The sequence below is a fragment of the Triticum aestivum genome, chromosome 6D, assembly GCF_018294505.1.
Source record: "Triticum aestivum cultivar Chinese Spring chromosome 6D, IWGSC CS RefSeq v2.1, whole genome shotgun sequence".
Lineage (NCBI taxonomy): Eukaryota > Viridiplantae > Streptophyta > Magnoliopsida > Poales > Poaceae > Triticum > Triticum aestivum.
In genome coordinates, this window is record NC_057811.1 from 334,768,522 (window position 1) to 334,778,377 (window position 9,856).

General features: G+C 43.8%; 1 protein-coding gene across 2 annotated transcripts; it reads left to right on the forward strand.

Annotated features, from left to right (window-relative positions):
- The first annotated feature begins 113 nt into the window (after nt 1–113).
- Nucleotides 114–5,453, forward strand: LOC123144961 (aldehyde dehydrogenase family 3 member F1). 2 transcript variants are annotated; one of them, XM_044564237.1, is made up of 10 exons: nt 114–432; nt 572–640; nt 740–836; nt 3,457–3,663; nt 3,753–3,877; nt 3,968–4,072; nt 4,188–4,348; nt 4,458–4,548; nt 4,668–4,772; nt 4,896–5,453. In XM_044564237.1, the coding sequence occupies exons 1-10, from the start codon at nt 220–222 to the stop codon at nt 5,130–5,132; spliced, it is 1,410 nt and encodes a 469-aa protein (XP_044420172.1). In that variant the 5' UTR covers nt 114–219; the 3' UTR covers nt 5,133–5,453. The 2 variants fall into 2 exon arrangements, with proteins under 2 accessions (XP_044420172.1, XP_044420171.1); XM_044564236.1 differs by having other exon boundaries at nt 117–432; nt 4,623–4,772.
- The last annotated feature ends 4,403 nt before the right edge of the window (nt 5,454–9,856 follow it).

The window sequence follows — 9,856 nt, forward strand, 5'->3', positions numbered from 1 at the left end:
GCATACGGTGACAATAAACCACCGCATTGATGAACGGCCCGCCATATTTCAACCACACGGTCCGGCGTACACGCATTTTTCTTCTGTCCAGTTGGGGCGTACATGCTATTTAACACAGCATCCGGGGCGCGCTTCATTCCGCAAGCTAGAGCCCGACACCGCGGCCATCAACCAGCGAGCGTGCACTTCGTGAGCTATAGCTCCTCCGCCTCTGTCTCCATGGGAAGCCTGCACGAGGAGCCCGGGCATGGCATCGGCGACCTGCTGAGCGGCTTGCAAGAGGCGTACGGGAGCGGCCGGACCAAGGACCTCGCCTGGAGGCGGGCGCAGCTCAAGGGGCTCCTCCGGCTCCTCACGGAGAAGGAGGAGGAGATCTTCGACGCGCTCCACGACGACCTCGGCAAGCACCGCGCCGAATCCTACAGGGACGAGGTACGTACACGTACAGGCAGCACTCCCGTGAGATCTGTCTGCGTCCATGGCATGCTTGAGTCGGTTAGCTGGCCATGAATTTCAGTTTCAGTGTATCCATGGTACTTAAACTTGTTTTGTTCTGGTGGTCCATCTTCAGCTTGGGGCTCTTGTCAAGTCCGTCAACCACACGCTGAAAAACCTCGAGAGATGGGCGGCCCCCGAGAAGGCAAGCTCCCGCCAGAGCCGCTGAAAAACTTGATTAGTAAGCAGGCTGCTGCTTCTGATTGTAGAGGCCATGACTTCTTGTTTTGGTGCGTGTATGCAGGCTCAGGCGCCGTTGGTTTCCTTCCCGGCGACCGCGCTGGTGGTGCCCGAGCCGCTCGGCGTCGTGCTCGTGTTCTCCTGCTGGAATTTGCCACTAGGTGACGCTGACTTCTTTGCTCTAGCGACACAAGTGTTATCTTTTATTTTTCGTTTCATAATTGCGACGTGTGCGCTATGAATATTACTAGTACTCGTTAAACCCAAAGTTGGGGACTTTACTGCAATACACACATCTAGCTACATCAACATGGGTACTATTCTCTGACTGCGTACGAATCTCATTTATGTTCAGTTACATTTAGGCTATCTATACTGGTGCAAAATAAAAAATACCATTGGATTACCACTATATAATATATATTTTTGAAAAGGAGGTCATCCCTCGGGCTCTGCATCGGAAAGATGCATGCGGACACTTTATTAGAGCAAAGATGAATTACTAATATATGTGTATATATAGACCAATAACAGAAATAAAGTTGAAGTACCGTGTAGCATGTCGGTGCATATATAGTCGGATCGGCTGCGCGCCCCTCTAAGAAGTGGAGGATCATGGTAGCAGAGTGCCGTTGTGTCTTGTCCGCGGCGAGACATAAGCCAGTCTCTCCTCAAGGACGCTCTAAATGGGCCAGTCCATAATCACATATGTACATATAGTTTCTCTGCTTTTTTTCATTGGTTTTTTTGCTTTTCTATTTTGTAAAAAATATAAAAACATCTTAATGTAATTAAGCTTTTTAGAAATGTTCACTGTGAATATGAAAAAAATGTTAACACAGTTTAATTTTTTGTTAGCGTAATTCTCAAAAAAGTGATAGCATTAAAATAAATGTTAGTGGAATTTAAAAAATGTTCATGTGTCACAACAAATGTATGTCATGTTTTTGGATAAAATTGTAGTACAAGTAAAATAATAGTTTGTATAATTCAGTAAAAAAATGTTTTTGCCATTCAAAATACTGTACATTACATTTTGAAAAATATTCAAGCTTTTTAAAAATATGTTTCAGCCATTTAAACAAATTTATACAATGTGAAAAATGTTTGCATTGTTAAAAAATGTTTTGTCTCGTTTGAAAGAAAAATCAACATATATGTGAAAAATGTTTAACAAGGATTTTTTTTACTTTTATTTGGAAAAATGTGAAACGTCTATAAAAAAAGTTTTATATGTGTACCAAAAATTTATGGAAAAAATAGGCATCAAAACATATATTTAAAAATGTTAAAAGTGTAAAACGAAATGTTCTTGATGTATACGAAAAGTTCATGTGTCACAACAAATGTATATCATGTTTTTGGATAAAATTATAGTACAAGTAAAATAATAGTTTGTATAATTCAGTAAAAAATGTTTGTTGCCATTCAAAATACTGTACATTACATTTTGAAAAATATTCAAGCTTTTTAAAAATATGTTTCAGCCATTTAAACAAATTTATACAATGTGAAAAATGTTTGCATTGTTAAAAAATGTTTTGTCTCGTTTGAAAAAAAAAATCAACATATATGTGAAAAATGTTTAACAAGGAATTTCTTTTTACTTTTATTTGGAAAAATGTTAAACATCTATAAAAAATTATATGTGTACCAAAAATTTATGGAAAAAATAGGCATCAAAACATATATTTAAAAATGTTAAAAGTGTAAAACGAAATGTTCTTGATGTATACGAAAATTGTACAATGTGTACGAAAAATGTAGACATGCATTACAATGTATTTCGTGGTTTCCTCTTTAACGACAGCCATCATGGTCATTTATTTCACAACCTAACTACTACTCAAGATGTCTATGGAGCCTCAGGCCACACCTTACACCATGCATTGCATTTAACCTTTTTTAACACAACATTGCATCTAACCTAAAGGTCGCATTTTTCTAGAGAACTTTTCAGAGAAACTAAAAGTTTACATTAATATAGTAATAAAACTACTCAAATACAACAAAAAGTTATGCAACTCTTTACTAAGCCATTAGTACTCCTAAGGAATGTACGATAGTGCCAAATCTAAGGATGTGGCATACATGTTGTCATAACACCAACTCATGAAAAATATGAATAATTCCTAGAAACAGGAGTACCTGATAGATGAGTTGTGGTGTGCAAGTTATGCTATGTCGTTTTTGTGTTTAGGTACTCCGGCAAGCATAGTTATAGGAAAGTGGGTGTAACCATAGTATGGATGTCCTTATCACAAAGGAAATCCTCCTTCCACGCATTTTTTTGGAAATAATCATTTTCCCGTGGTGGAATCAAACTCAATTGGACATAAATCCATTCATATATGACTTAGTAGGCACGACAACCATGCATTTGTTTTCATTTCAATGTTTTTATGAATTCTTTAAGTGGTGCATTCGCAAAAAAAAAGAATTCTTTAAGTGGTGATGTGTTTCTAGTATTCATTAAATCAAAGAGATGTCGACTATTTTTACTAACAATAGTCGTGGGAAGAAAAATAGTTTCTCCATTCGAATGTATACGGAATTCAAGTCCATGTCATCAACAAATGTGCCCGAAGTCTAACAACGCATTGATGTTTACTCATGGAGAATCTAACTATATTCATGCTATGTTAACAATCATGGTTGAAACTTGAAGCGTGTATGTCACATTCTTGGGTACATGTTTTGCACAATTAGTCCTTACCTTGTCTCCCTTTTGAGGAAAAGGATAGTTACTTAATATGGGTATGGTGTTGTGTTGTAATGCAGGTTTGGCTTTGGAGCCAGTCTCTGGCGCACTAGCAGCTGGCAATGTTGTGGTTGTAAAGCCCTCCGAGCTTGCTCCATCCACTGCCGCGTTCCTTGCTGCCAATATACCAAGGTACCTTGATCCTAAGGCTGTGAAGGTCATCTTAGGTGGACCTGAAGTTGGAGAACAACTCATGGAGCACAGATGGGACAAAGTTCTTTTCACCGGTAACAACAAACTTGAAAATTCACCTTCCTTCTTCACAAAAGCAGTCACTACAAACAAGATCCCATCAAATTATTGTCATGTTGTTCAGGAAGTGCCAATGTAGGGCGTCTTATTTTGACGAAAGCAGCAAAGCACTTGACCCCTGTCGCACTTGAACTTGGGTCGAAATGTCCGTGCATTGTTGATCAGCTCGATAGTAAGAGAGATAGGCAGGTAATCCTCAGGGGTATTGTCATGTTTCTAATTGCAATAAATCACAATGAATGATGAACTAATTATATAACCCATGTGCGGATTATATAGATTGCAGTGAATCGAATAGCGGGAGCGAAATGGTCAGTTTGTGCCGGCCAAGCATGTGTTGCCATCGACTACATCCTGGTAGAGGAGAAATTTGCTCCTATTCTGGTATGGTCCACTCTAATATCCAGTTAACTACAATACTATACAAGCTCATGGCATGTACACTACATATATCTTCCGACTGCTTCTTGAGCATGCATTAATTTTTGTCTCTTTGAAGATTGAGCTACTGAAATCAACGGTCAAGAGATTTACCGCTACACCAGAGTGCATGGCCAAGATCTTAAACACAAAGCACTTCCAGAGGTTAAGCAACTTTCTAGATGATGATAGGGTGGCACGTTCTGTGGTGCACGGAGGATCAGTAAACCAAAAGACCTTGTAAGTTCTTAGAATTTCACCTTCATCTGTCCACATCCTTCTTATGGATATATCATGTACAAAAAAATGAATAAAATGGGTGCCTCATGCCACTACGCCTATGGCGCAGGACTATTGAACCCACCATACTGTTAAACCCCCCACTCGATTCAGACATCATGACTGAGGAGATATTCGGCCCACTGCTCCCTATCATCACGGTATGCCGAATGGACTATATTATGTGACATATTATAATACTAAGTTGATGGTACATGTAAATGTGGGCTTTCAGGTAAAGAAGATCGAAGATACTATTAAGTTTGTCACATCGATGCAGAAACCATTGGCAATCTATGCTTTCACCAAAAACGAGAAGCTAAAACACCGGATTATAAATGAAACATCATCCGGGAGTATCACATTCAACGACGCAACTGTGCAGGCATGCAAACTTATCCACCTCATTCCTCCAAACTACATGCGCTTTCGCAGCATAAAACTTTGAAGTGTTCTACTTTATTTCATTATTGAGATTGATCTAATCATGACTACTATGTTGTTGCAGTACGTAGTCGAAGGCCTCCCGTTCGGTGGCGTTGGGCAAAGCGGGTTCGGACAGTACCATGGCAAATACAGCTTTGAGCTTTTCAGTAACAAAAAGGCAGTGTTCAAGAGAAGCTTCCTAATCGAATTCATGTTCAGATACCCGCCATGGGACGACAGTAAAATTGGGATGTTGAGACATGTTTTCAACACAAACTACATACTTCTACTCCTTGGACTGCTCGGCTTGAGGAGATGATGAAAGAACAACCGGGAGAAAGAGACCAGGGGAAAATAGCCGAGAGAAGCTACGCCAAATGAACAAAAGCATATGGACAGCAAACCACGTAAATGCTACACCATCCGATCGAAAATAAGTGTCGCGGTTTTGAAATAAGGTTAGTTCAACCTTAGTTCAAATCTGCGACACTTATTATGGATCGGGGGGGAGTATATACTTTTGTTCGTGCAAAATTGGATTATGTAAGTGTGCAAACCTGTTTCTGTTGAGTGTCGTGATTCCTCAAGGTTTGACAATTTAATACAATTCAGGATAACACCCCTAGGTGTTTACCTAGAAGAATGAGAAACCTTTGAAATCAAACTAGAACTTCTTATTAGGCAAGGCTCAGTTTGATGTTGCTAAACTATGTTGTGTTAAGATTGCTTAACAATCTGTTTTTTAAGGATTACCCGACCCCTGCAACATTACTTAATAATCTGATGTGAAACAATACTCCATATAGCTACCGGAAAATTTTTGATTAGCAAAACGTCCACCAGAACTATGATATTCCACCACCACAATACCGATGCCGGCTAAACCACGTTTAACAGCGGATTTCTGATCTACCATTTCTTATGGGTACAAATAAACAAGTTGAGACTGGATCCGGGCAGCCCGGCCCCTTGAGCATTCAACAACATTTCCATAGTTTTATTCTAAGACCAAAGAACGATCAATAATGCAGCACGCTAGCAGCTGCTCGTTAAACTGACCAATACTACGAGACTAAAGGCCCGTTCGGACTCCCTCCTGCTCTCCAACTCCGCTCCGGAGCGGAGCAACATGCAGTGTTAATTTGAGGAGCTGCTAATACGATGCTCCACCCGCTCCGCTCCCGAGTGGAGGAGTGGAGGGCTACCGAACACAGCCTAAGAACGCAACCGATCGATAGCTCCCAAATCTCACATGCGGCATGTCCAGGGGCCAACCGTAGAAAAATGAGGGTTTCAGACCGCACCAAGCAACAACAGCTAGCCCAAATGCTAGCGCCGAGCATAATGCCTGCGCCCGAATCACGTTGCGAGCATTTGTTTTCGCGCTAATTCAACACGGACGAACAGCAAGATGGAAGACTTTTGTGCGCGAAGCGATCTGATCTGCATGTGGTTTTGCGACTTGTGAGCGAGAAACATGCTGAATTTAAACAGCCTTGCCGTTCAGAAACCCAGCTGTCGTTGAGTACCCGGTACAAGTTCTTCTCTGGCTGGTCTCGCAGAAGGCGGGATGTATAAACGCGCCACGCGGTGTACTGTACGGCACATGCCGGTGTCACGGTATGCCCAACTGCTGCGCTGTAATGTCCAACACTCTTTCAGCTTAGACAAAACAAAAATTAATTTCTTGGAGCTCTTTTTTTTTCTCTCTTAAAAAACCGCTACCGGGCGCGGCCTGCGCCACGCCGGCTAGAGGGTGACGTCCGTGTGAATGCATGGACGCATCTCCGTTAGAGCATTTTTTAGAGGAAAGACATACGCCCGATTTTATAAATAAAGCCATAAGGCAGATAGCAACAGCATCACAGAAAAGTATCAAACACACCCAAGCCCCAACGCTGGGCAAGACGACGAAGGATAAAGTCAGGTACATGGCTCCCACGCCAGTACACGGCACGCAGGCCGGAAGAGAAAGAACCAACTAAAGCTAAAGCATCTGGCCCAAAACAAGCAATCAAGCATCCTACTCTTGTCTGCATAACTGAGACGCCATCGTCCGGATTTTGTAGATCAGCATAGAGAGCGCCTCTTGGTCGTCGACCTTAGTCAATGATTTCCACTGCTGCAGGAAAGCACACGATTTAAATAAGCAGTCAGCCGGTTTAGCCGGAAACACGTGCTCGATAGTAAATTTGTTCCTAGTAGTCCACAGAGACCAGCATAAAGCCCACCCAAAAGATGCGCCTAGATACACCGGAGAGGTTGGAAGCCAAGCTGCGCAACTCGGCAAAGGAGGCAGGGGCCCAAGAAACATGAAGCCAGTCCCGCACGCAACTCCAAATAAGCTTAGCCAGGTGACAGTGAAAAAAGATATGATCCAAGTCTTCCACATCACCGCAAAGAGCACAGAACTGGGAGCCCGGCCCATTTCTCTTACGAATCTGATCAGCCGAGGGCAACCGGCCTCGAAAGGCTTGCCACAAGAAAATTTTAATCTTAGGGGGAGTACGGGCCTTCCAAACTTGGGAAAAACGATTGGTAGGCGTGCCACCAACGAGCTTAGAATAAAGAGACTTAACAGAAAAACGCCCAGAGGCAGAAAGCGGCCAAAGCACCGAATCCCTGACCGTCGAGAGCGTAGGGAAGAGGGCAGTAAGACGTTGCCAATCTTCAAACTCTACAGGCGACAGAGAACGGCGAAAGGCCAGGTTCCACCCCTGGGATGCAAGCTTCGCAATAAAAATATTAGGGTCAGAGCAGTAAGAGAAAAGGGTAGGGAAGGTCACCGAGAGAGGTGAATCTCCACACCACCAATCAAGCCAAAACCGAATCGAGGAACCGTCCCCAACAACAAACTTAACGAAAGATTGAAAAACAGGTCTAACTTTGACCAGAGACTTCCAAAACTGAGAGCCACCACGCGGCAGAGCAAACATCGGGCTCGAGGACGGGAAATATTTAGCCTTAAGGATCGACAGCCAAAGGGGTTGATCCTCAGCGCTCATAATCTTCCACCACCATTTAATCATCAAGCATTGATTCATGATGGAAGTATTAAGAATTCCTAACCCCCCAAGGTTTTTGGGCCTGCACATCAATTTCCATTTGACGAAGCGATATTTGCGATGATTGTCCGCAGCATTCCAGTAAAACGCCCCACGGTGTTTGTCAAAACCAGCATGAATCACAGCCGACAAGAGAAAGAAGCCCATAAGGAACATGAGGAGGGAGGAGAGGCAAGCATTAATTAGAGCCACTTTACCAGCATTCGTATTATATCTACCCCGCCAGGGAAGGACCCTGTTTCCCACCTTTGTGACTACCGGGGCAAAATCTTTGGCATGGAGCACATCCGGGGAAATAGGCAAACCCAAGTACTTGAACGGATAGGAGCCCAGCTTACAGTTAAGAAGGTGGGCCACTCGCGCGGCTTCCGATTCGTCCACACCAGTCACAACTACTTCGCTCTTGGCAAAGTTAATCTTAAGCCCCGACATAGCCTCGAAGCATAGTAAAATAAATTTGAGGTGGGCAAGGCAGGCCTCATTCAACTCGACCAGAATAATAGTGTCGTCCGCATATTGGAGATGGGTGAGACCATGGGGAATGAGATTAGAACACACCGGAGTAATGTGCCCACTAGTGGCTGCCCTAGAGAGTAGGCGAGATAAAGCATCTGCAACAAAATTGAATAAAATGGGAGATGCAGGATCGCCTTGCCTCAGGCCCCTACCGTTGGCAAAGAATTTGCTAACCTGACCATTAACATTGATGGCAGTGTGGCCTCCCGAGACCAACTGCAGAATCCTATGGACGAGGGGCCCCTCGAACCCTTTGGCCAATAAAACTCTATGAAGAAAATGCCAACTCACCGAGTCATAGGCCTTCTCAAAGTCTAATTTTAGAATCACCGCTTTCGACTTGCGAATCTTAAGGTCATGAACGATTTCATGCAAACAGAGAACCCCGTCCAGAATGAAACGACCCTTAATGAAAGCCGACTGAAAAGGGCTAATGGTACGGTGGGCAATGGGGGAGAGACGAGTGGCTAACCCTTTAGCCGGAAACTTGGTGAAGTTATTAATAAGGGCAATCGGCCTAAATTGCGAGATCAAATCCGCGCCCTTGACTTTAGGAATAAGGGTAATGACAGCGTAATTAAGGCAAGAGATGTCCACCGTACCCAACCAGAACCCTTCGATGATCGTACAAATGAGAGGCCGCAACTGCGGCCAGAATTTTTTGAAGAAGGGGATCGAAAAACCATCAGGGCCGGAAGCAGCATTCGGGTTAGCCGAGCTAATCACCTGCCAGATCTCTTCGTCAGATAAGGGGACCATCAGGCCCGAATTTTCGCCCGGAGAGATCTTAGACCCCTCATCCCAGAAGTCAGGGCAAAGGCCAAGCCCATGGTCCGGCTTAGAGCCGAGTAGATTGGAATAGAAGCTAAAATGTGATTCATAATGAGGGACTGGTCAGAAATTCTAACGCCGTCAATCAACAGAGTGTCAATGAAACATCTGCGGCGTCTGCCATTCATGATCGCAAAGAAATAAGCCATCATAGCATCCCCTTTCAAGGTCCAGTTAAGGGCACCTCGTTGGCGCCAGTAAATTTCTGACTGTTGGTGAAGCAACATCGAAGCGTCTTCCAGGGAGTAACGAGTAGCCCACTGAGAGGCGGAGAGCCCAGATGTGTCAGCAGATTGGTCCAAATCCCGGATTTGAGATTCGAGGGATTCCTTGTCTCTACGCAACTCGGCCGCCCTATTCCGAGACCACCCCCTTAAGAATTTATGCAACTCATAAGACACCTTGTGCCAATCATCCATGGGACCAAAGGAGCGATGAGGAGAAGAAAGAAGATTAGTAATCTTAGAAACCATCATGTCACAAAAGCCCTCAACAACAAGCCAAGAAGCATCAAACTGGAAACGGGAGGGAGAAACAAGAGAAAGGATACCAGCATCCAGGATCAGGGGAACATGATCAGAGCCCACCGCAGGCCTAGCCTTAAGCAGCGCGCGGGGAAACAGCGAATCCC